General features: G+C 62.7%; 15 protein-coding genes across 15 annotated transcripts; 6 read left to right on the plus strand and 9 right to left on the minus strand.

Moving 5' to 3' along the window:
* Positions 1–43: 43 nt before the first annotated feature.
* On the plus strand, positions 44–649 carry OSTLU_32576 (predicted protein; the record flags this gene model as incomplete). Its single annotated transcript, XM_001418625.1, has 1 exon — positions 44–649. One exon carries the CDS (start codon positions 44–46, stop codon positions 647–649), a length of 606 nt encoding a protein of 201 aa, XP_001418662.1.
* Positions 650–713: 64 nt separating this feature from the next.
* On the minus strand, positions 714–2,288 carry OSTLU_16090 (predicted protein; the record flags this gene model as incomplete). Its single annotated transcript, XM_001418854.1, has 1 exon — positions 714–2,288. One exon carries the CDS (start codon positions 2,286–2,288, stop codon positions 714–716), a length of 1,575 nt encoding a protein of 524 aa, XP_001418891.1.
* A 261-nt stretch (positions 2,289–2,549) lies between these two features.
* OSTLU_35279 (predicted protein) lies at positions 2,550–4,340 on the minus strand (the record flags this gene model as incomplete). Its single annotated transcript, XM_001418855.1, has 2 exons — positions 2,550–3,431; positions 3,639–4,340. Coding segments are annotated over 2 exons (1,584 nt in total), but the record flags the coding sequence as incomplete, so codon positions are not given.
* A 302-nt stretch (positions 4,341–4,642) lies between these two features.
* On the plus strand, positions 4,643–6,238 carry OSTLU_87742 (predicted protein; the record flags this gene model as incomplete). The annotated part of the gene is made up of 1 exon (XM_001418626.1): positions 4,643–6,238. One exon carries the CDS (start codon positions 4,643–4,645, stop codon positions 6,236–6,238), a length of 1,596 nt encoding a protein of 531 aa, XP_001418663.1.
* A 55-nt stretch (positions 6,239–6,293) lies between these two features.
* On the minus strand, positions 6,294–6,947 carry OSTLU_32579 (predicted protein; the record flags this gene model as incomplete). Its single annotated transcript, XM_001418856.1, has 1 exon — positions 6,294–6,947. One exon carries the CDS (start codon positions 6,945–6,947, stop codon positions 6,294–6,296), a length of 654 nt encoding a protein of 217 aa, XP_001418893.1.
* Positions 6,948–7,153: 206 nt separating this feature from the next.
* OSTLU_8500 (predicted protein) lies at positions 7,154–7,612 on the plus strand (the record flags this gene model as incomplete). Its single annotated transcript, XM_001418627.1, has 1 exon — positions 7,154–7,612. A coding segment is annotated over one exon (459 nt), but the record flags the coding sequence as incomplete, so codon positions are not given.
* Positions 7,613–9,160: 1,548 nt separating this feature from the next.
* Positions 9,161–10,144, minus strand: OSTLU_4180 (predicted protein; the record flags this gene model as incomplete). The annotated part of the gene is made up of 1 exon (XM_001418857.1): positions 9,161–10,144. A coding segment is annotated over one exon (984 nt), but the record flags the coding sequence as incomplete, so codon positions are not given.
* An 820-nt stretch (positions 10,145–10,964) lies between these two features.
* OSTLU_24784 (predicted protein) lies at positions 10,965–12,346 on the minus strand. Its single transcript, XM_001418858.1, has one exon. The coding sequence runs from the start codon at positions 12,238–12,240 to the stop codon at positions 11,197–11,199; it is 1,044 nt and encodes a 347-aa protein (XP_001418895.1). The 5' UTR covers positions 12,241–12,346; the 3' UTR covers positions 10,965–11,196.
* Positions 12,347–12,479: 133 nt separating this feature from the next.
* On the minus strand, positions 12,480–12,791 carry OSTLU_35695 (predicted protein; the record flags this gene model as incomplete). The annotated part of the gene is made up of 1 exon (XM_001418859.1): positions 12,480–12,791. A coding segment is annotated over one exon (312 nt), but the record flags the coding sequence as incomplete, so codon positions are not given.
* A 750-nt stretch (positions 12,792–13,541) lies between these two features.
* On the plus strand, positions 13,542–14,111 carry OSTLU_32585 (predicted protein; the record flags this gene model as incomplete). The annotated part of the gene is made up of 1 exon (XM_001418628.1): positions 13,542–14,111. The coding sequence occupies one exon, from the start codon at positions 13,542–13,544 to the stop codon at positions 14,109–14,111; it is 570 nt and encodes a 189-aa protein (XP_001418665.1).
* Positions 14,112–14,451: 340 nt separating this feature from the next.
* OSTLU_10137 (HAAAP family transporter: tyrosine/tryptophan) lies at positions 14,452–15,693 on the plus strand (the record flags this gene model as incomplete). Its single annotated transcript, XM_001418629.1, has 1 exon — positions 14,452–15,693. A coding segment is annotated over one exon (1,242 nt), but the record flags the coding sequence as incomplete, so codon positions are not given.
* A 456-nt stretch (positions 15,694–16,149) lies between these two features.
* On the minus strand, positions 16,150–17,337 carry OSTLU_2814 (predicted protein; the record flags this gene model as incomplete). Its single annotated transcript, XM_001418860.1, has 1 exon — positions 16,150–17,337. A coding segment is annotated over one exon (1,188 nt), but the record flags the coding sequence as incomplete, so codon positions are not given.
* Positions 17,338–18,050: 713 nt separating this feature from the next.
* OSTLU_32588 (predicted protein) lies at positions 18,051–19,240 on the minus strand. The gene has a single exon (XM_001418861.1). It carries the CDS (start codon positions 19,028–19,030, stop codon positions 18,092–18,094), a length of 939 nt encoding a protein of 312 aa, XP_001418898.1. The 5' UTR covers positions 19,031–19,240; the 3' UTR covers positions 18,051–18,091.
* A 430-nt stretch (positions 19,241–19,670) lies between these two features.
* On the plus strand, positions 19,671–20,984 carry OSTLU_3069 (predicted protein; the record flags this gene model as incomplete). Its single annotated transcript, XM_001418630.1, has 2 exons — positions 19,671–20,631; positions 20,719–20,984. Coding segments are annotated over 2 exons (1,227 nt in total), but the record flags the coding sequence as incomplete, so codon positions are not given.
* Positions 20,985–21,690: 706 nt separating this feature from the next.
* Positions 21,691–23,259, minus strand: OSTLU_35349 (predicted protein; the record flags this gene model as incomplete). Its single annotated transcript, XM_001418862.1, has 2 exons — positions 21,691–22,001; positions 22,146–23,259. Coding segments are annotated over 2 exons (1,425 nt in total), but the record flags the coding sequence as incomplete, so codon positions are not given.
* Positions 23,260–23,814: the final 555 nt, after the last annotated feature.

The raw sequence follows: 23,814 nt of genomic DNA on the forward strand, positions 1-23,814 counted from the left end.
CAGCACCGCCATCGCCCCGCATTACGCCGCGCGGCGCCCTCCGATGGACTTCCTGCGCGACGTCGCGAACACCGTGGAGCGCGCCGTCACCGGCGCGTCCCCGCGCGCGCTCGATCTCCCGCAATGCGACGTCGCGTTCGTCTCAGAGACCATCGCCGAGTACGGGCGAATCTTGGCGCGCTCGAAAGACGTCGTAGTTCGCGACGCCGACCGCGCGACCGACGCCGAGGTGCGGCGCGCGCGATTCAACATGGTGTGGGCGCTGTGCCACAGCGGCGTCGAGGATCAGCTGAGACGAGGGACGCAAATGCTCGAGCGCGGCGCGAGCAACGGGGCGAACGCGGAGACGACGCTCGAGGCGAGGTGGCGAGTCGAATTCGGCGACGCGATGGAGGTCAGAGATGGGCATTACTTGCGAAGCGTGGCGTATTACGGGATGAGGGATTACGAGCGCGCGCGCGAAGCGGCGTTTGCGGCGCTGAAGTGTGACCCAGAATGTCGACAGGCGGCGGCGTTGCGCGAGGCCAGCGAAGAAGCGTTGGCGAGGGACGGATTGGTCGGCGCGGGGGCGATCGCGGCGGCGGGACTGGCGATCTTAGGAGCGACGGCGGCGATCGCGGCCAACAGCGCGGGGGGGAGTCGACGATGATGACGATGATGGCGGTACTGTACGCTAGTAGTTCTAGAATGAAATTTCAACACGCGTTCACTTGCTATTTAATCGACGCCTTTTCTAACGTTTTTTTATATGAACGAATGGAGTCTTTCCACACGGACACCTTTTTGTTTTCACACACCCATATCTCTTTCGCCACCTTATCGATCAATCTAAAGTCGTGACTAACGAGTACTAGACCGCCTTTGTACTTGTTGATGGCGTCTGCGAGAGAGTCGATGCAATCGTGATCCAAGTGATTCGTCGGCTCGTCGAGAAGAAGCATGTTTGGGTTACCGAGACAAATCATGGCGAATACCAAACGTGATTTCTGTCCATCCGAAAGCGCGGCGATGGGATTGGTTTGTAAACGCCCGCTGATGCCGAACTTGCCCAAATACGACCGCCACTCGTCCGTCGGTTTTCGCATGTCATAATACGTCCCAGAGAAGAAATCCAAAGGCGACGCGCGCGGGTCCAGCACATCGACGCTGTGCTGATGGTACCGCCCGATGCTGAGGTGGTGGTGTCGCGCGACTTCGCCTTCGCTCGCTTCGATATCACCCGTCATGAGCTTGAGAATTGTCGACTTACCCGCACCGTTTGGGCCGACGAGCGCGATTCGAGAATCGCAATCCACTCCGAACTCCAGGTTTTCTAAAAGCATACCGAGCGAAGGATCCGCCGTGTGATATCGGAAGGAAACGTTCTTAAACGGAAGTACTGGCGGTGCGAGCTTGGCACAATCTGGGAACGTGAATTCGAAAGTTCTCTCCGCCGTCGGCGACGGCGTCAACCCGGCGGCTTCCATCTTGTCCAGAATCTTTTGTTTCGAGTTCGCCTGTTTCATCTTATCCGCGTAGGTACCGCAAGACGCGATGAATTCTTTCAGATGTTTGATATCCGCTTGCTCTTTTTCGTACTGCTTCTGCTGAATAACCTCTTCCGCCGCGAGCGTGGCGCGAAACGTATCGAAGTCGCCCGTGTAGTACTTCAAAGTCTTGTTTGTGACTCTGATGACGTGCGAGCACACACCGTTGAGGAAGTCTTGCGAGTGCGAAATCACGACCAGGCACTTCTTATATTTTGACAGATGATCTTCGAGCCACACGCACGCGCTCAAATCTAAGTGATTCGTCGGCTCGTCGAGTAAAAGTAACGCCGGCGACGCCAAAAGAGCGCGCGCGAGAGAGACGCGCATTCGCCAACCACCAGACAGCGCCTTTGTTTCGCGATTCATCATGACTTTATCGAATCCCAAATTGTGGAGAAGCTCCGCCGCCGTAGTTTCAAATTTAACCGGATCGAGTTCCTCTAAACGCTCGTATATTCCCTGAAGGCGCTCGTCGCCGGGCCCGTTCGTCGTGAGAATTTCGCTCTCGATGGCTTGCAGGCGCGAAACTTCTTCGCGTATATGGTCCACAACAGCCTCGAGCGCGCTTCGCTCACTCGGTTCAGCTTCTTCGCGCAGATGATATATGTCAACGTGTGCGGGTACTTCTAGTTCGCGCTTCGCTATGGCTTCCAGAAGCATGGACTTGCCGCACCCATTCGGGCCTAATAAACCGTAGCGCCGTCCGACGTTGAGCTCCATCACGCAATCCTTGATGAGCTCGTTACCGTTCACGGACATAGAAACTTGCTCAAATCGTAAGTCTAGTGCGGTTTTACGTGAGACGAGCACACCTGAGACGCTTCGATCGACGTCACCCTCGACGATTTTGCCGTCCGTCTTCGTCGCGTCTCCGGACTCATCTACGCTGGTGCCGTTCTTTTCCCCACGCCGACGTCGCGCGCCACCTTTTCGACTTGCACCGACACCGCGAGCTTCATCCTCGCTCGAGGTCACCTTGCCTTGATATACACGCCAGGTATCTGAGCACACGTCTCCCACAAAGGATGCGTTGTGGCTGATTGTCAACACGCCTCCCTTGAAACGCCTAAGCGCCGCAGTCAGGGCTGCTAACGTTTCGTTATCTAAGTAGTTTGTCGGCTCATCCAATGCAATAATATGCGGCTTCGTCCACATCGCGGCCGCGAGCACGAGTCTGGACTTCTGACCGCCAGACATGCGCTTAATTTTCCCGTCGGCGAGCTCTTGCGATATGCCAAAATCGCGCAAATGAGAATAAACCTCGCCACTTGTCAGAGGACGTATGTCCATCCCACTTTGTATGGCTTTCATCATTTCGTCGTAATTTTTGCACATCTTCACGACGTAAGACACTTTGAGGAATCGTTTTGGTTCCCAGTGCGTGACGCCCACTCTGTCGCCGACTTTTTTCACCTCATAACACAGCTCGCCTCCCTTGACGGCGCGCCCGAGGATCTCGCACACGCTTCCACGCGACTGCTGCTCTACTTTTTCATCATCCGTGAGTGACATTGTGGACATTTTTGCTAATTCCTTATCTCGGCCTTGGTAAAAACGAGTTTGGATGTACTCCTTGGGCGACATGTCAAGGTGCGCTTGCAAGTGGTGCATCGAGTGCTGCGCAATGTAAGCGATGCGCAGGTTATGGTGCTTCCAGATAGAGCCACCCGTCGGCTCGAGCTCACCGACGATATTTTTCATGAGTGTCGTCTTACCCGCGCCGTTCGCACCGACGACGGCGACGCGACTGCTGAGATACATTCGAGTGTACACGCCGCTCAAGACTTGATTGTTTGGGTACGCGAAACTCAGGTCCTCAAGACGCGCGACGACTTGCGTCTTGCTCTTGATGCCATCCAGTGGCCCGGGATCGGGGAACACGATTGCCGCCGAACTAGGTTGCTCACGCGCGGCGCGCGCTGAGCTCATCCTCGATGATCCTCCGGCCAGTGCCGATGACGTGTCGACGCCTCGAATGGCGGTGACTAACCCGGCGGTGTTTTCTAACCTGTTCGCCTCGCTCGCCGCGCGACGACGACCGTTCGATTCGTTCTGCCCAGAGTCGACGATAACTCCACTTTCGTTCGAAGTCGCCACGATTTGGTCCACCATGTCCTTTTTCATTCGTGGGAGCACCAAATTGGGGCGCTGCGCCCGAAACCCATCGAAGCCGCCGTCAAACGTCGAGAGCTGCTGCTTATCGAATTGAATAATGTGCGTAGAAATCTTTCGCAAAAACTCGTAGTCGTGCGACACGCACATCACAGTCGTCCCTTCCAACGCGACTAAGTAATTTGCCAGCCATTCCACGGCGCTGACGTCCAAGTGATTCGTCGGCTCGTCGAGGAGCAACAAATCCGCTCGCTGCAACATCGCTCTCGCGATGGACAATCGCATCCTCCAACCGCCAGACAGTTCAGCCACGCTCTTTTTCATCATATCGTCGTCAAATCCGACCGACCGCAGGCTCGAGTCGATCGCGCTCGCGTCCGCCCCCCCGAACTCGTTCGCCTCATCCGCCATGAACTTGACCACCGACGCGCTCAGCGTCACCAGCACCTCGTGTCGAACGAACACGCACTTGATCCCGGTCGGAAACCCCGCGATATCGCCCGCCGCGATTCGCGTCAACAGCGTCGTCTTTCCCGCGCCGTTATGCCCGACGACGCCGTATCGCGCCCCTCGCGTCAACGACAAGTTCGTCGGCCGCAGCAGCACCTTGGCCGCGTACGCCAGGATGATCCCTCTCAGGTCCAAAATCAACCCCTCCGACGTCCCGACGTCCTCCCTCGTCGACGTCGCGTTCGCCATCGTCGCCGCCGTCCCGTCGTCTCGCGCGCACATCGCTCGAACGTCGCCGTCGTCCATGTTTTCCTCCAGCACCGGCTGCACGAGCTCCATCAGCGCCTCCGTCGTCACCGCGCGTCCCTCGTCCGCCGCCTCGAGCGTCGCCTCTCGCAGCGCGCTCGCGACGTACTCGCGCACCTCCTCGTCCACGCCCGCGCGTCGCATGACGCCGTCGCACCGCGCGAGCCAGGCGTCGTCGTCCATCGCGTCGACGCGTGACGCGATGACGCGACGACGCGATGGACGACATTCGTCGACGCCGCGCGATGGCGTCGCGCGCGACGGCGCGCGCGGCGGCGTCGCACGACGCGCGCGCGGCGACGCGGCGCGCGCGCGTCGGCGGTGCGGCGCGCGAATCGGCGGCGCGGCGGCGCGCTTCGGGACGCGCGACGTCCGACGTCGACGGCGCTTCGGGACGCGCGACGTCCGACGTCGACGGCGCTTCGGGACGCGCGACGTCCGCGGACGCGTTCGATCTCGGACAGGCGATCGGGACGCTGGCGAGGGGCGAGCGAGGGGCGACGCTGCCGCCGGGACGCGTGGGCGCGCTCGGCGTGCGCGAGACGCTGGAGTACCTCGCGGACTCGAACGGCTTCGTGCGACGGCGCGTCGAGCGGTACGGACCGATTTTTAAGACGGCTTTGTTTTTCAAGCCGGCGATCGTGTTCGGAAGCCGAGAGGCGGTTCGAGAGTTTTTGAAATTTGAAGGCGAGCTCCCCGCGGACGAGGCGCTGCCGGAGACGTTTCGCGAATTGCACACCGAGTACGGGGCGCTGCGCATGACGGGGAGCAGACACGCGGCGACGCGCGCGAATTTCGGCAAGGTGCTGGGACGCGCGGCGCTGGAGAGTTACGCGCCGGCGATCGGGGAAAGGACGAGGGAGTTTGTGGAAGACGTAGCGCGGCGATCTGGGAAGGAGACGTCGTCGTTCAGGCCGGGCGCGGAGTGCGTGGATTTCGCGCTCGATTTGTTGTTTGAGCTCTTCCTCGGTCACGTGCCCGAGGCAAAGTACAAAGACGCGATGAAAGCGTACAACGGAGGATTACTTTCGCTCGGAAAATGGTCGTCGGAGTTTAAGGCTGGAAAACTGGCGCTGGAGGATTTGACGTCGTACGTCGAGGCGCATTACAGAGGCGTCAAAGCGCGCGGCGAACTCGATCGCCCAGAGTACTTCTTTTACAAGCAATACTCGCAAGCCGTGGACGAGTTCGACGAAGTGTTCAGCGACGATCGCATCGCGACGACGTGCGTGTTAATGGTCTGGGGTTCGTACATCGAAGCCGCCGCTCTCATGGGACACGCATGCGTTTTGCTGGGCGAGCACGACGACGCGCGGCGAGCCGTTTTGCGCGAGTTCGAGCGGGTGTGCTGCGACGATGAAAACGGTTGTCGTCGCATCGGTACTTTGGCGGACATCATGTCCATGCAGTACACGTCCGCGGTGGCGAAGGAGTCGCTTAGAGTCATGCCGCAGACGGCGGGCGGCTTGAGAGTGAACCCGTCGCCTCGCAAATTCGCCTCGTTCGACGTACCCGCCGGTTACGTTTTGACCGCAGACCCACGCATTCCATTTCGCGACGAAGCCAACTTCCCCGACCCGGACGCGTTCAAGCCTGAACGTTTCGTTCCAGGGACGCACGAAGCGAAGCAAAACGACGTCTCTTCGGAAACGTATTATCCGGGCGGCATGGGCCAGCACCAGTGTCCTGGGATCTCTCTCGCGACGGTCATGACGCAAATATTTCTCGCCGAACTCGTGTCCGCTTTCCCAAACGGGTGGCGAGGAAAGACGGCGCCGAAATACGTTCAGGTTCCCATAGTCATCCTCGACAGAGAGTATGAAATCGAGTTTCTTCGCTGAGACTCGAAACACATTCATTTTACATTCAATTCAATTCATTCTAGATACCCGTTTGCTACTCTAACTCTACGTCGTCATCTTCATCGTCGCGAAACGTCCCACAGACGAAGTCGGGAGGCGGCGCGGTTTCCCGCAGAATCGAATTCTGCCCCGTTTTCGCGCCGTCGCGCACCAACTCGAAATAATGACAATCCCGTCCCTGTCCCACTCTGTACGGCGGCGTTTGCACCTCGAGCACCGCGCACGCCGACAGCGCCGACAGCGTGTGCACGTTCGCCCTCCTCGGATACAAAATTCTCGTCGCCCCTCGCGCGCCGTTCGCCGCCGACATCACCTCGTCGACGCAATCGCGCGCTTCGTGTTCCCCCCCCCGCGCGGCGTGCGCGTCGCGCGTCGACAACCTCGGCGCGTCGTCGATCAAATCGTACGCCTTCACGCGCGTCTCCCCGAACAGGCACCGCATGAGCACCGTCATTCCCGGATGGTTGTGCAGCGGTATCGTCTGTCCGCGCTCGAAGACGAACGCGCCGACGGTGAAGTCCTCCTCCGCGTGCAACCGCAGGTACGTCACCGTCGCCTGCGGCGTCGACGTCGCCCGCGGCGTCGACGTCGTCGACGCCTCGCCGTCGCGCTCGCGCGCGTCCCGCGCGTCCCGCGCCTCGGCGCGCCGCGAGAACGCGCGCAGCGCGCGCAATCCCACGTCATCCATCGACACCGCGCACACCGCGCGCGCGATCTCCTCGACCGCGCGCGGCGACGCCTCGAGTCGCTTCGCCGCGCCCGCGCGCCGCAGGTGTCGCGCGCACGTCGCGACGAGCGCGTCGAGCGTCGTCATCGCGCGCGGCGCACTGCGGCGGCGGCGGCGGCACTCACCGACGCGACGACGCGACGATGCGCCCGCAGCGCGGCGGACGCGGCGGACGCGGCGCGCGCGGCGCGCGCGGCGGACGCGGCGGACGCGGACGCGGCGACGCGCGCGCGCCGTCGTCGAACGGGGGCATCTGGAGGAGCAAAGTCACGTGCTTCGGGTGTCGAGGCGTCGGACACACGCTGCGGGACTGCCGCGTGGCCAAGGGCGGGAGCGCGACGATGCGGCGAGGGGAGAAATCGTGCTATAACTGCGGCGCGAGCGATCACGCGGCGCGAGACTGCGCGGCGGCGTGGACGAATTACGCGCACGCGAAGTGCTTCGTGTGCGGCGAGACGGGACACCTGAGCAAGAGCTGCCCGAGGAACGAGCGCGGGGTGTACGTGAACGGAGGTGAGTGTAAGATATGCAAGGCGAAGGATCACTTGGTGAAGGATTGCCCGCACAAGGGAGACACGTGCATTCGGTGCGGGGAGCGGGGACACTTCGCGGCGGGATGCTCGAAACCGTTCGCGGGGGCGAAGACGACGAAGGCGAAGACGGGGGAGAAACGACGGTTGGGGGGGGATGATTTAGACGATGATTTCGTCGCCGGTGGTCGTGACGACGGCGATGGTGTCGACGGCGACGCGAGCGAGGATGCGGGCGTCGAGGCCGAGGAGGTAGAGGCGGAATCGAAGAAGAATCCTTCAAAAAAGTCGAAAAAGGACAAGAAGAATCGAGAGGTTGTCTTTTCCTGATGACTGGTACTACAATCGCTACTTTCGAGGGCTTTAGGTCGTTCGGCGAGATCGCGCGAGCGAGCTGTCCCTCCTTCGCGTGGGGTGTAGTACTGCGGCTGGGTCAACCCTGGGTTAACCTGCCGCAGGCGAGCGATAGTTTGTACGCTATCGCCGCCTTGTTTCGGGTGTCTTCTGGCGTCGGCCTCTGCGCGAGGGTCAGTCTGCGCGGCCCGTCTCGGAGATGACGATCGCGCGAGTCGTCGCGCGAACGCGCGCGCGCGCGTCCATCGCCGCGCACATCGATTCAAAAGAATTCGTACCCGCTTTCTTTCCTTCGTTTTCGTGTCTTGCTAGTCGCGCGCGCGACGCCCGAGGCGCCGCCCGAGGCGGGATCCGGCGCCGAGAAACGCCGTTTCAACGCGCCCCGTCTCGCGCGTCCGCGCGTCGCGCGCGCCGCGGCGCGGCGCTCGAACGACGCGCGGTTCGATGTTCGACCTTTTTTCTTCTTTCGCGACGCTTCCGCGACGACCGCGCCGAGTCGCGCGCGCGTCGCAGAGTGCCGAGGTGCCCTCGCGCGCGTCCGAGGCGCGCGTCACGAGGTCGAGACGCCGAGACGAAACGTCACATGGAGGCATGACGAAGAAGACGCACGTGAAAAAGTTTCTGCGACGCCAACGACGCGTGGCGGAGAACGCGCGCGTCGCGGGGGACCGAAATTTCGCGCGGCTCGCGCAAATCGCGCTCGCGCCCGGTCAAGACGCGCACGCACGCCAGGGCGTGCGAGACGCCGGACTCGTAGTTGACTTCACGGCAGAGAGGACACTGGTGCGACACTCGCATCCACGGAAGGAGACAATCGGCGTGAAAAGTGTGAGAGCAAGGAAGCTGCGCGAGTTCGCCGACGGCGAGCGAATCGCGACAGACGCCGCATTCGCGGTCGTCTGCGAGCGGGCGCACGGCGAGCAACGCTCGCGCTTCCTGATGACTGGTTCGCGCGCGCGCGCGCGTTGTAGTGATATCTATCGCGATGAATTTCATTCGTTCCGTCTCTCGTTCGCTTATTAAACTCGCATTAATGTGTGCTCGTGCGAATGGATGGTTTTGGGAGAGGGCGGCGTCGCGTCCGTCGCGACGCCGTCGTCTCGCGCCGGAAGTTGTTTGTACAGGATGGAAGGCGCGAATCGTGAAAAATATTGCGTCGTCGAAACGGACGCAGGAAAAGCCAACTTGCCGCGGTAATCTCGCGGGATCGCGGCTCGTTTACTTCTTCCCGGCGCCGGAGAGGATGCGATCGAAAGACTTGGCGAAGCCGTCGAGCGCGGTGGGCTTGTAGCCGACGAGCTCGGTGGAAATATCAAACACTTCGTTCGCCTTGGCCATGTCTCTGCCTTCCTTCGACGGCTTGTTGTTGAACGCAATCGTGCGCGTGTCGTCGTTGTTGTTGTTGTAGTTGTCCCAAAGCTGGTCGCCACCACCCTTCCAGGCCCAGTACGCGCCTTGCTCGCTGTATCGCGGATCGTACACGATGGAGGCGAGGCGTTCGCCGGCTTCTTCCTCGCTGACGTAACCCTTGGTGACGTTCTTTTGAAGAATCGGGAAGAACCAGCGGAAGAACGCGGTGTGGTTGCGGAACAAGTTGGAATCCGCGATGCATCCCGGGTACATCGTGCTGAACTTGATCCCCGTGGATTCGCCGAAACGCTCGGCGAACGCCTTGATGTCGAGCATGTTGCACAGCTTGGAATCCTTGTACGCCTTGGCGCCGATGAAGCGAGTGCCGTCGATCAACGCGCCTTGGTTACGGTCGCTATTCTTGAAGCCGTTTCTCAAGCCCGACATGTCGCCGAGACCCGCGCGCGGCGGCACTTGACCGGCGAGCGTGTTCGTGTTGCCCGTCACCGACCCGACGATGATCAAACGCTTCATGTTCGCGTCCGGCGCTTCCGCGAGATCGTCGAGCAAGAGCAAAGACAACAAGTGGTGACCGAGATGATTCACCCCCACGCACTCCTCGAACCCATCCTTGGTGTACGACGGCACCGTGGCGTTCGGGAGATACAGCGCCGCGTTGCACACCAGCGCTTGAAAGTTCTTCACGTACTTGGATCGTCGGAACTCGGTCGCGAAATCGCGCACCGACTGCAAGTCACCGAGTTCGAGGTACATGATCGCGTACGACGACTCGTCCAGCCCCAGCTCGTTCGCCTTGACCTGCATCTTCTCCGGCGAGCGCACCGCGTTGACGACGAAGTATCCATTCTTGATCAGCGCCTTCGCCGTGTACAGCCCGAGTCCCGAGGACGAGCCCGTGACGATGGCGACCGGTTTGTTTTCCGCGTTCGCCGGCATCACGTTTTGTTGCGACGACGCCGCGCGCGCGACGACGGCGCGCCCACCGCGGCGCGTCGGCGTCGCCGCGCGTCTTCCGGAAGATCCCTTCCTCGCGGTCGTCATCCGTCCCGCCGCGTTCGGCGTCGACGACGCGCGGAGCGAAGACGCGCGCGCGTGCATGACTGGTTGGCTGGTTGGTGCGCGAGGCGTCGCGAGGTCGCGACCGAGTCGACGTGTGCGGCGCGCGCGATTCCGGGCGCGAGGTCCCGGCGCGAGGTCGGCGTGTGGATAATACTCACGCACCTCGATCGCGATTGCAGTTCGATTTTAGCGCGGACGCGATTCACACGCGAATTGCGAAAAGTGCAGTAATATGCACGAATTAAAGCCTAGATCGCACGCGATGCGCGAGAATCACGCGATGCGCGATCAGAGCACCCGTAACATTAGCGCCGCGTGGAGACCTCGGCTGGGGGCGAGCGCTATCGGGCGAATTTGCATGTATACGGGTTGGAGACAACCCGATGAATTTCAGCCGGATTCAACGCCGGCGGTGACTCCTGCAACGAATGAGTGTTCCCGATAGTATAATGGTTTAGTATGCCACGCTGTCAAAGGCGTCACGTCGAACGACGTGAGACGAGAAAACGTGAGAAAACGTGAACACAGCGCCGTGGAGATCGGGGTTCGATTCCCCGTCGGGAAAAGCGATAACTTTTTGGCTTTTTGGGTCGGGAAAAGCGATAACCCCGTCGGGAAATCTTTTGCATCAAAAACAACGAGTGTTGTATGTACATTACAAGGCGGGATGGTGGGCTATGAGGCGCCGGTGGGCTACTAGGCGGGATGGTGGGCTATGGAGCGCCTCCGTCACGGTGCGCGGACGCCGATCGATCTCGCGTTTTCGGCGAGACTCGTCGGCCAAGGCAAACATCCGGAGTTCCGCCACACATCCTGTTCGTCGAATCGACGTGCACGCGGCCAAGACTTCGGCGCATCGAGCGTGCAGCTGCGGCGCGATGAGCACCTCGTACACTTCACGGAGCGACGACTCCCCGTTCATCGTTCCAGTCGTCTGGCAAACCGCTCGGGGGTCCTCCGACCTCGTTTTGGTGCACCCATATGCGCACGATCCATTTCTCTTCGTTCGCTTCCGTGCCCTCGTGCTCGACGCGGTCGTCGAACTCGCCGTCGGCGTTCGCCGGAAAGAACACCAAGGCGCGTCCTTTCGCCGGTCGCACGGCGAGGTCACCCAACCGCCCGAACACGGTCTGACCGCCACCGCGCACCTCATCAACGTCGTTCAAGTAGACGAGCAAGGTCACTAAAGTCTGCCCGCCGCGATTGGCGTCCTCCACCGCCGCGCCGCGATTGGCGTCGAAGTGCGGCGCCAGCTTCTGGCCTCGCTCGTACCGAATCACCGTCGGCGCCTCGTACGTCGTCCACGACGTCCCCGGAAGCAATCTCTCCGTCGCTCGTATCAACTCACGCTCACCGACCCCAGAGCCGTCCAACGCCGTGCTCGTGCTCGTTCGCAAATCCCCGAGCTCTCGCTCCTTATCTTTCACGTACGCCAGAGACGCCGCGTACGCCGCGCCGACGGCGCCCAAGTACCCGACCACGCCCTCGCCGAGCAACCCCAGGCCGGACTGCCCGAACGCGGCCGATCCTATCAACATCGCGAGCGCTCCGATCCAAACCGCGGGTCCACTGGACACCGTGGACGTCCACGCCTCGACGTCGTTCGTCCACCCGGCGTACACCACCGGGCTCTGCGTCATGTCCCCTTTCGCCTTCGCCCGAGCGATTATGTCCGCGCACGCGTCGGCGCTCAGAAAGTCATCGACGACGAAGACGTCGGGGGAGGCGTGCAGCTGCCGCAAACCGTCCGCGTAGCGGTCGATGGGGACGTGCTTGTCTAAAACCGCCGCCGAGCGCGCGGTGGGGACCGCCGCGCCGAAACCGGCGCGCGGCGGCGCGCCGCGGCGCGTTCGCGCGGGCACGCGCGACGACGTCGACGCCGGCGTCGACGCTCGCCGCTCGCAGAGCGACGCGGCGAGACGAGGCGCGGATGTCGTCATGACGCGGTGTGACGCGAGGCGAGGCGAGACGAGACGTTCGTGTTTTGCTTTTCCAGTGACATAACAAGAGACATTTCCTAGCGAAACGAATCGAGTTCAACGTACACACCGCGCCGCGATAGACTATTTAATTATCAGATTAACCGAGCGACGCTGGACGAGCGCGGGCTCGTTCGAACCCGCGCTCGCGTCGTCGCTCCACCCCCCAAAGAATCTGCGTCCCTCGTCGGCGTCTCGGCTTACGCCTTGACAACCTTGGTGACGAGGAAACGAGTCATGGATTGGCGATGACCGTTCTTCTTGCGATAGTGCTTCTTCGGTCTGTACTTGAAAACGATCACCTTCTTCGCGTCAAAGTTCTCCAACACCGTCGCCTCGACGCGCGCGCCCTTCACGTACGGGTGGCCCCAGTTCGGCGCGTTCCCGTCGTGCGTTCCGAGCACGCGTTCGAACGCAATCTTCGAGCCCGGCTCGACGCCCTTCAACGAGTGGCACTCGTAGAAGCGCCCTTCGGAAACAAACTGCTGCGAGCCGCCGACTTCGATGATGGCGTCCCACTTCGGGGCGGCGCCCGCGGACGGGGGCGTGTTGAAACCGATTTGGTTGATCGAGCTCTCCGCCGTCGCTGCGAGGGATGAAACAAACGCGCCGTCAGTACACACAACTTTATCACGCCACTCGCGCACCGCCCTTCGCGCGCGCGTTCGCGCCTCGCCGCCTCCTCGCGCCTCGTCGTCGCGTCTCGCGCCCTATCCCCACAGGTTTTAGGTTTTTCGCCCGCCCGCCCGTCCCATCCTTCGTCGTCGCGTCGCTCGATGCTCACCCTCCACGCGCACGTCGCGCTTCACCGCGCGCGTCGTCAAGGAAATCTTCGCGCCGTTGCGCTCGACGCTCGCCTTCGCGCGCATTCGCATCGCGCGGTTCGCCCCCATCGCGGGCGTCGCCGTCATCGCCGTCATCGCCATCATCGTTCGCGTCGCGCGCGCGTTCGCGCGTCTGAGATCGTGCGTGCTCGCGTCTCCGCGCTCGCGTTCGGCGCGAGTTTAAGTCTCGCGCGTCTGAGTCTCGCGCGTCGCGGTGGCGCGTCGTCGAGTGCCGCGCGTCGCCCGCGTCGCCGTCGTCCCGCGGTCGCGCCCGGTCGCGGGCGTCTCGCCCCGCGGACTGTTTGCGCATACGGACCGACGCGTCGTCGCACACATGGGCGTTTCTGGGGGCGCTCTACGACGTTCGACGCCGTCGCGGATTTATGGACGCATCGGCGTCGCGCCGCGTCGCGACTCGGCGGCGCGGCGGCGACGGCGATGCGCGCGACGGCGATCGCGCGCGCGCGCGCGACGGCGACGGCGCGCGCGACGGCGACGCGCGCGCGACGCGCGCGGCGAACGACGACGCGCGCGGGCGTCGAGGAAGAGACGAACTTTGCCCCCATCGACGCGACGGCGAGCGACGCCCCGGGAGGCGTCGCCGACGGGCGGTTCGGACCGGAGGCCGCGCTGCTCGTCGGGTTCACCGAGAGCGAGGTCGCGCGATGGCGCGAGACGCTGGACGAGATCGGCGCGGATTTCGTGCGCGCGACGGCGTGCGAAGAGGCGACGCTCGACGCGCCGCTCGGACGCGCGTTGGAGCGGCTTCCGCGAGAGGACGCGAGCGCGGCTAAACTCGCGCTCGGGGTGCCGAGGATGATGTTTTTGAGCGGGATGAGCTCGGCGGAGGTGATGGAGATCGTGGACGTGTACGACGAACTCGAATGGGAGCCGTGCGTGTTCGCGTGCGCGGTGCCGAAAAATTACGAGACAAACGTCCGCGCGCTACTGGCGGAGATCATGGACGACCACGAGCGCTTGACGGGGGAGGCGCGGTGTAATTTGTAAAACACACGCATTGTTTGCGCGCGCGCGATGTCTCGGGCGGCCTCGATAGATGTTCGATTCGTCGACGCGCGAGCGCCCGTCTTCGCGAAGCTTCGCCGCGACGACGGCGTCGCGCCGCACACGCGCGCGCGCGCGCGCCATGCTCGCCCGCGCGTCGACGCGCGCGACGCTTCGCGCATCGACGCGCGCGACGCGCGCGACGACGGCGACGCGCGCGACCGCGCGGCGGCGCGCGCGGCGGCGCGAGCTCGAGCCAAAGTCGTTACGTCACCGGCGCCTCGTGCCGCTGACCGCGGGCGACGGCGACGGCGGTCAGCGGTCAGCGGGCGACGGCGACGATCGGCTGTGGAGCAACGTCGAGCGCGGCGACGATGGGTTGCGACGCCGCGCCGGATCGCTCGGCGCGTCCGTGGCGCTCGTCGCGGGGACGACGCTCGGCGCGGGCATGCTCGCGCTACCGCTCGTCTTGCGCGACGCGGGCTTCGTGCCGAGCACGGTCGTCATCGTCGCCTGCTGGGTCTTCTTCGCCGCGACCGGGCTGTGCGTGCTGGAAGTAAACCTCGGGACGATGTGCGAGCTCGGACGGGGCGGCGGGGTGTCGGTGAATGCGATGTGTCGAAGGACGCTCGGCGACGCCGGCGTAAACGCGGCGACGGCGTCGTTCGCGTTCATCCACTACGCGTTACTCGTGGCGTACGTGCAAAAGGTCGGGGAGCTCGCGGTTGAGATTTGGCCGCAGGTGCCAGGAGGGGCGAACGCGGCGTCGGTGGCGTACGCGACGGCGATGTCGACATTTTTGTACCTCGCCTCGCCGGCGAAAATCGAACGGTTCAACTCGGCGCTCTTCGCGGGCGTCGTCGGGACGTTTGTACCGCTGTTGCTGCTCGCCGCGAGGAGCGAAACGACTTCAGTGGATAATCTGCTCGCCGTGTCGGATTGGAGCGCGGCGCCGGCGACGATTCCAATCGTCGCCGTGGCGTTCGTGTATCACCAAGTCGTTCCAGTCGTGGCGACTTCGTTGGAGGGCGACAGGAAGCGCGCCACGACGGCCGTGCTCGCGGGCACGGCGATACCGGCGTTGATGTTCATCTTGTGGGACGCCGCCGTGCTCGGAAGCGTCGACGCGGGGGCGATCGATGTCGACCCTATCGGCGCTCTGCAAGCGTCTTCGCCGTTGACGGCGGCGCTCGTTCGTGGGTTCGAATTCTTCGCCGTATCGACGTCTTTCTTGGGATTCGGATGGGGTCTCGCGGATTTCCTCGCGGACGGCATGAAGACGACTGATATTCACGATCCGCGGCCGTGGGCCTTGGCGCTCGTGCCTCCCGTGATTTTCGCGCTCGCGTGCCCGGGCGTCTTCCTAGCCGCGCTCGACAGCGCGGGCGCTTTCGGGGTTTTAGTCGTGTTCGGTATGATTCCACCCGCGATGGTGTATAGACACAGGCAAATGCGAGACGAGTGTGCGCTCGAGAACGACCCAGTGGGGTGCTTGCCGGTATTAGATCCGGTGCTTCCGGGCGGTGCGCTCACGCTAGCGCTCATGTTCGCGTTCGCAGCGAGCGAGGTCGGTTCGGAGACCATCGGGCTTGCGCGTCAGTGGTTCCGCATGTGAAGCGTATTTCTAGGTGTATTATTGATTCATTCATTCTAGCCGCTCTTTTTTGCGCTTCTGTAACTCATCGTCGCCAGGACCGACGGTGACTTTTCGCTTCGTCGCGACGACGTCGCCTTTCTTCGTCTTAAAAACGCGACCGCGCCCCCCTTTGTCGTTGTTCCACCACGATGATTTCGATTCACGCTCTCGCTGCGGCGCGTCGGCGATGCCTTCGTCGCCTTCATCATCGCTCCCTCGCACGTCGTCGGCGTGTTTGCGTTCGCCGCCGTCTCTCGCCGCCGACGCGGTCGCGTCATCGTCGTCGTCGTCGTCGCGTTCGAGCTCGCCGTGCTCGTCCGCGGGCGAGTCATCGTAGCGATCGGCGTTCGTGACGCTCTTGGCGCTTGGTTTCGGCAGCGCTTCGGCGACTTTGGCCAACACTCGCAAGTTGGGATCGACAAAATGGCCATCCTTCTCGAGCAGCTTGACCAAATCACTCGCGAGCGGTGTAAACTTGCGCGTGAAGAACGAGAGCGCGGCGCCTTTCTTGCCTTGTCGTCCAGCACGCCCGACACGATGGCGATATTGTTCTATGCTTCCTGGAAAATCCCAATTCACCACGTACTCTAGTCCCGCGATGTCCAAGCCGCGACCGGCGACATCCGTGGCGATTAACACCGGAGTCTTCCCCGCTTTGAAATCTTTCAACGCCTGATCTCGTCTGTTTTGCTTCATCGTTCCGTGAAGCGTGCTCACTTTTTCATTGTGTCTCTTGCACAAATCCGCGATGAACTGCACCGTTTTGATGCGATTGGCGAAGACGAGGACTCGGCTACGAGCGCGCCCGTCTTCGGCGCGAAGCTTTGTGATGTACTTCATCAACTTGCGACTTTTTTTGTGCTCGGCGCACACGTGTACCGTCTGCTCCACGATCGCCATGTGAACGTTGACGTCGTCGTCGTCTTTTGGCACTGTCGCCTTCTCTGAATCAATCTTCACCGTCTCAAAGCCTTTGCGGAGCCACGTCTTGCCGATGGCGCGCACCGCCTTTGGAAACGTGGCGCTGAACAACAAAGTTTGGCGGCCGCTGTCTTTGTCAGGCAGCGCTTCGCGAATCGTAGAGAGCTGCTCTTCAAAACCGAGGGCGAGCATGCGATCGGCTTCGTCTAAAACGAGCATCGCGCATCTATCCAACTGCAGGGCGCCTGATTCGAGAACGGCGAGCAATCGCCCCGGGGTGCCGATGACGAGTAAAGCTTGCGACGTATGCTGAGCCAAGGCCTCTTCCTGCTCCTCCTGAGACGCTCCACCGTACACGGCGACCGCACGTACCGGCACAGCTTTCTTCAGTTTGTTGCAGACGCCAGATATTTGCAAAGTCAGTTCCCGCGTCGGGGCGACGACGAGCACCGCCGGCGCCCCGGGCCGTTTCTTTCCCACGTTTGGATTTTCTCTGTGATCTTTCAGCGCGGCTTCGATGGCGGGTAATAAAAACCCTAACGTTTTCCCGCTTCCAGGTGGCGCGATGGCTAAAACATCGCTACCCGCGCACGCCGGCGGCCAACATTGTCTTTGCACCGGCGTCGTGCGACGATGCCCGATGCTCTTCATCGCATCCATGAAATAATCCGGAACATCGTCCGCACTCACGCCGTCGCCGTTCGTTTCTGTTCCATCCGCGTCATCTTCTTCCACCTCTTCCCCGCGCGCCTTCGCTTTCAGCTTTTTCCTCAGCGCCTTCGCCGCTAACCGCTCTCGCTCCGCCTTGCGCTTCGCGCTCCGCTCCGCCGCCGTTCGCTTCTCGTCCTCTTCCTGCAGTGCGGGCGGCAGCGGCGGTGCGCTCGAGCACATCCCGCGCAGCTGTCGTTTCACCCCTCGCTTCGTTCGGATTCGATTCCCGTCCGCGTCTTTGCGCGAGAGCGCGCGCGCTTTCTTCGCCTCGCGCTTGCTTCGCTTTCGCTGGAGGAAATCAACCGTCATGGCGCTCGCGGCGACGCTCGCGCGCGATCGGCGCGACGCTCGGCGCGATCACGCGCGTGAACGATCGTTTCGCACGGCTCGACCGCGCGTCGGCGCGCGGGACGCGTCGCGCGAGACGATGGGCGGTCGAACGCGCGCGCAGCCGCCGCCGCCACGAGCGCGGTCGAGGCGACGCGTCGACGCGACGGCGCGCGCCGTGGAATAGACGGTGCGTCGATTCCGAAGTGCCGCTAAAATCTCGCGGCGCTCGCGTCGGAGCTCGCGTCGACGGTGTCGCGCGCGTGAGTGCGAACGAAGGCGAGCGTTCTTCGCGCGACGGGACGCGACGCGACGCGACGGATGGTTTTGGATCCTCTTCGCTGTATTCTAGTAATCGTAAATCTAAGAAGTTGTACACCACGAACACTCACAGGAAATAGTCCGGACACCGCTTCGCCGCCTGCTGCTCCTCGCCTCGCCTGGGCGCGGGATCGAACTGAAGGAAAGACGTTCCCAAATTGTCGTCCACCTCCATGATGCTCGCTTGGTTACCGCACCTGTAGCAGTAATTCGGGGCGCTGAAAATCGTCACTAACGACTGGTCGTGGTGCCAAAGGTACCCTTCCATCACCAATTGATGCGCGCGCGCGATGAGCTTCAGACCGTTGTTGTGGTTGAACTGCTCCGTGATATCCTGCCCGAACGTGTACCCGGCGCCTCGCGGGCTCATCCCCCACCCGGCGCGATCGTCGGGATCGCTCCACACCAAATCACACACCGGTCCTTCGTGCGGAACTTCCGCGAACCGATCGATCTTACGCACGTCATCCAGCGTGTCGATCGACGGCGACAAGCCACCGTGCGGGCAGAATATCTTATTCTCGATCACCGCCGACAGAGGCATGAAATCAAAGAGATCTGTAAACGCCTTCCAAATTCCCGCGTGTCCGTACTTCCGCATGCACTCGTCGTAGAACCCGTACACCTGCGTGATCTGTCTCGACTCGTGATTCCCACGAATGATCGTCACCCGATCCGGATACCTCACCTTGAGCGCGACGACCAACGTCACCGTCTCCACCGAGTAGTACCCGCGATCGACGTAATCCCCCAAAAACAGATAATTCGTATCGGGCGCCAGCCCTCCCATCTTGAACATCTCCATCATGTCGTGAAACTGTCCGTGTATGTCCCCCACCACCGTCACCGGCGCTCGCACGAGCTGCACGTTGCTCTCCTCCGCCAACAACCCGCGCGCTCGATCGCACAGCGTCATGACCTCCTCCTCGGGCAGAAACTCGTGCTTCAACAGCGCGCTCACCATCGCGTCGTAATCCCCGTACTCGCTCGCTCGCAATCGCGTCATCGTCGCCGCACGTCTCGCGCCGCACGTCTCGCGCCTCGTCCCGCGTCGCGTCCTTCGGTCGCGCGACCGATCGCGCCTCGCGCGTCCTCGCGCGCGCGTCCCTCGCGCGCGCCCTCGCCGGTCGTCTCCGCGTCGCGCGGTCGCGCGCGCAGGGCCTCGCGACGCGTCGCGTCGCTCGGCGCGTCGACGCGCGTCGGCGTCGTCGCCGGGCGCGCTGTGCCGACGATCGACCGCGCGGTGCCGATGGTACAAAGTGTGCTAGGCTCACTGTTTGCCCATACAAACTCCGACGGTCCGATATTGGCGCCGCGCGCGAGTGCGCGTTCGCGGCGTCGGCGCCGCCGCCGACGGCGCGACGGACGCGCGCGACGGCGCGACGACGCGACGCGCGATGAAGCGCGCGCCGAGGCGCGGCGCGGCGACGACGCCGAAGCGCCGCGCGCGCGCGACGCGCGATGAAGCGCGCGACGACGACGACGACGACGGCGCGAACGCGCGCGAGGGCGATTTCGCGGACGACGGCGACGGCGACGGCGACGGCGACGACCGGAACGGACTCGCGCGCGCGCGACGGGAGGAGATGGAGGCGAACGAAAACGCGAGCGATTCCGAGCAGCGCGAGGCGGCGGCGGCGGCGAGGGAGACGGCGCAGGAGAAACGGGTGCGGTTGGCGAAGGCGTACCTGGAGCGGTTGCGAGAGGAACAGGCGGCGGAGGACACGGACGAGGACGACGGGGAGGAGGAGGGGAAGAATTTGGACTCGCACACGCGGTTGGCGGCGCGGTTGATGGAGGACGCGCAGCGGAAGTCGGGACATCAGCGGGCGTCGATCGCGGATCGGACGACGGCGACGAGGGCGCCGGCGAGGCTGTGGCGGGGACATAAACGCGCGGTGACGGGCGTGGCGCTCGCGGAGGATGATCGAACGGCGTACAGCGTGTCGAAGGATGGATCTATATTTGGCTGGGATATCGAGACCGAGAAGCGAACGAAGTTTCCGAGGACTCCCGAGGCGGTGGTGGACCCGACGCAAGGCGGCGGCGGGCCGCAGGCGCCGCCGAAGTGCGGCGCGCACGTCGTGTCGTGCTGCGCGGTGAGCGGGGAGAGAAATCTTCTCGTGACCGGTGGTGCGGATAAACGCGTCCACGTGTGGGACACACGGAGCATGACGCACATCACCGCTTTCGCGGGACACAGAGGGGCGATCACGGGGCTCGGTTTCCGCCACGGCACCGGACAGTTGTTCTCGTGCGCGGAGGATCGCACGGTGAAGGTCTGGTCTTTGGATGACATGGCTTACGTGGACACGCTTTTCGGGCATCAAGATCGGTGCATCGGCTTGGACACGCAGCGTCGCGAGCGTCTCGTCACCGTCGGCGCGGATCGATCGACGAGATTCTGGAAGGTGCCCGAAGATTCTCAACTGGTGCTTCGTCCGCCGGAGGGCGGCGGGCCGGCTGAGAGTTGTGCTTTTACCGCGCACGACCACTGGATCACCGGCTCTCAAGACGGCACGGTGGCGATTTGGAATACGCAACGTAAGCGCGCGGCGCAGACGTGGGAAAACGTGCACGGTTTCAGAGAGATTGTTGCGCCGAAAGGTTTTAGCGATGCCGACGCCGACCGGGCGATGGCTCAACGGGACGCCGCGCAGGCGGCATGTGGGATGAGCGCGAGCGATGATGGAGGTGTGGGCGAGATGGCTTCTTGGGTCAGTGCCGTTCACGTCGCCAAAGGCACGGATCTCGCCGCCTCGGGCGCCGGTGACGGCGCGATGCGTTTGTGGAAGACGTCTCACGAGGGCGAACCTCTCGTGCCGCTCGACTGCGTACCCGCTCGAGGCTTTGTGAACTCGATTCAGGTCGCGAGTAGTGGTCGGTTTATTCTCGCGGGTATGGGGCAAGAGCCCAGACTTGGGCGTTGGGGCCGAGACGCGGGGGCGCGAAACGGCGTCCAACTGCATCAACTTAGTTTAGCGGATGAATGAGACTCCGGGTGTAAAAAAGAATTCATGAATATAAAATGCTGCTCTAATCTGATCGAGTCGCGCGCGCGACTCGATATGCTGCTTGGTCGAATAATACCGAGCCCAATCGCAACGCCGCCGCCTGCGCACCAGGGGCGAGTTCCGGAGCAAGGTCGACGAGCTCTTGCACGAGCTCCATATCAATCTCCGGCGGAGTTAAGGCGTTGGCTTCTTCCTTCTTGTCCGTCCCTCCATCACTGCCGCTGAAGAAGTTGCGAAGCTCGTCAACGACTTTGAGGGTTTCCAAATCTTCCTCGCTCACGTGCGTCGCGCGTTCGAGTGGCGCCAACGTGCCCTGCGCGCTGCTCAAGAGTTCAGCGGCGGGCGCGAAAGACTGCGCGAAAGACTCGGCTGCGGAGAGAGGAGCCGATAACGCCGACGACGCTGTCGTGGACGCGAGCGCCCCGGCGTAGCGACCGAGCTCTCGTAGCGCAATGTCTTGAATCGGCCCGCCCGTGGGATCAAACGCTAGTTTCAACGCTTCGCGGGTGCTGCTCGAAATCTTCTTGTGCGCGCCTCCAGCCTTTTCAGGCTCCGTCGAAGGCTTGGCGCGGCTCGTGATCGATGTGTAGCTTCCGAACGCGGTAGAGAGTTGCCGAACGCGATTAACACTCAGAACGGCGTGTTCGCCGCTTTCCTTGCCGTACAAGAGCTGTTCCAAAGCACGTCGAGTCTCGGGTGACTTGTCCGTCAACAATCGACGAGCGACGTACGGATAGCACTCGTTCGCGATTGAATAGTTTTTGTCGGAAGACAGCCCGATGCCCTCGAGGACGGAGAACGCACGGAGAATGTAGCCGAAATAGGCTGGAATCTGAAAAATATTTCCGTACTTTTCCTGGACACCTTCCAAATCCTTCGTCAACTGCGCCACCTTGCTATCCGTGCCCGCGGCTTCCAAGAAGGCGTCGCGACGCGCCTTGGGATCTTTGACGCCCTTTAACTCTTTGCGAATCTCTTTAATGCGCTCTTCGTCCGGAAGACCGAGTTCGTCGCGGAAACCTTGCGCCCCGCCACCGCGAGCGAGGGCAGAGAATAACAAGCCAAGCGCTCGAGCGACACCTGAATCCTCCATCGCTTCTCGTTTACCAGACGGGATGAAACCCATCGCGTCCAAATCACCCGGTACGGCTTCGAAATCCTTGCTCACCAAGTGCGCGATGAAGCGCAAAATAGCCGCCGATAAATCCTTGGATACTGGCGTGACGAGACCCCAGTCAAGAATGCACAGCTTGCCGTCATTCGTACGCAGCAGGTTGCCCGGATGCGGATCGGCGTGCAGGTAACCGAGATCCAAGAGCATCGCCAGGTACGATGTGAGCGCGACAGCGCAGAGTTGCGCCGTATCGTCCGCCTTGCTGTCTTGCAGACGCACGCCCTCTATCCAACCCGTGGTGAGCACACGACGAGTCGAGGCCTGACGAAAGACGGGCGCCGCCGTGACGACACCTCCCAAATCGGAGCGCGACGCCATGGCTTTCGCAAAGTTCTCACCATTCGTCGCCTCAGCTTCATAGTCAAGCTCAGCGATGAATCGTCGCCCCCACTCGTCGACCAGACCTTCGAGGTCGGAGTTCAAGTTGTTCCACTTTCGCCACGGCTCGGCAAAAGAACGAATGATGCCGACGTCGAGGCTGATGGCGACAAGCGCCCCGGGGCGTTGAACTTTCACCGCCACCTCTTCTAATTGACCCTCGTCGTTTCGCCAAGTCCCTCTGTACACCTGTCCCAAGCTCGCGCTTGCGATGGGCGTTGAGCCGAGCGACAGCCGGTCAGCGGTGGGTCCGAGCTCGCGATCCAAAATTCTTCGCGCCAAGTCGTCGTCAAAGGGCGGCACTCTATCTTGCAGCACGCGCAACTCTTCGATGTACTCGGCCGGTAGCAAATCGGCACGACTACTCAAAACTTGACCGAGTTTGACGTACGTTGGTCCGAGTGAGACGAGCAGGTTACGCAGCTGCGTCGCGCGCTTGGTGTTGATTTCCTTGCGCTTCGCGTCGCTCGTGTTCTCGCCTCGCGTCTTCCGATCCAACCAAAGCTTAGCGCTGAAACCGCCGAGCAAGATGAATGATCGAATCCCACGCTTCAACAACGTGATCGGTCTGGTCGAGAAATACTTGCGCGTCGCCGCTGGGTCGTACCGCCTCAACTCAGCCGGCTCCACGTCGCCCTCTTGGCTCGCGAGCGCCGCCCACTCGTCCATGCCGTTCCCTTTCTTCGGTCGCGACGCGACCATCGCCAACGCCGCGAGACCGGCGATCAATCCAGCGCCGGTGGTAAAATCCGCACCTCCTCCGTTCACCGCGATCGACCCCGCGCGCCTCGCCGCCTCGTTCGCGAGCTCGCTCGCCTCGTTCGGCAGCGACTCGAAGAACGCCGCGCCGTCCGTCGTAAACCTTTCCCGATCGATCGCCGGCAGTCCCTCGAACGCGTCCGTCAGCGCCTTCACCAGTGTCGACATCACATCGATCCCACCACCGTCGACGACCGAATCAAACGCCGCCATCGCCGTCCGCGCCGCGCGTTCCAGCGCGTCCCACGTCGCCGCGCTCGCCGCCGCCTCCGCCGCGTCCGCGCTCGCCCCCGCCGCGCGCGCCGCCTCCATCGCGCGTCGTCCCGCGCCCTCCGCGCTCGCGAGATCGATCGTCGCCGTCGCTTCGAGCGCCGTCGCGCGCGCGCGATCGAGCGCGTCGTCCGCGACGCTCCCGCGCGCGACGCCGCGTCGACGTCGTCGCTCGGCGTCGAGATTCCGCCGCGA

Source organism: Ostreococcus lucimarinus, chromosome 7, assembly GCF_000092065.1.
Source record: "Ostreococcus lucimarinus CCE9901 chromosome 7, complete sequence".
In the NCBI taxonomy this organism is placed as follows: Eukaryota; Viridiplantae; Chlorophyta; class Mamiellophyceae; order Mamiellales; family Bathycoccaceae; genus Ostreococcus; species Ostreococcus sp. 'lucimarinus'.

Bases quoted from the DNA above. Each gene is read 5' to 3' on its own strand.
- OSTLU_24784 (XM_001418858.1), bottom strand. From the start codon at position 12,240: ATGACGACATCCGCGCCTCGTCTCGCCGCGTCGCTCTGCGAGCGGCGA.
- OSTLU_32588 (XM_001418861.1), bottom strand. From the start codon at position 19,030: ATGACGCGATTGCGAGCGAGCGAGTACGGGGATTACGACGCGATGGTG.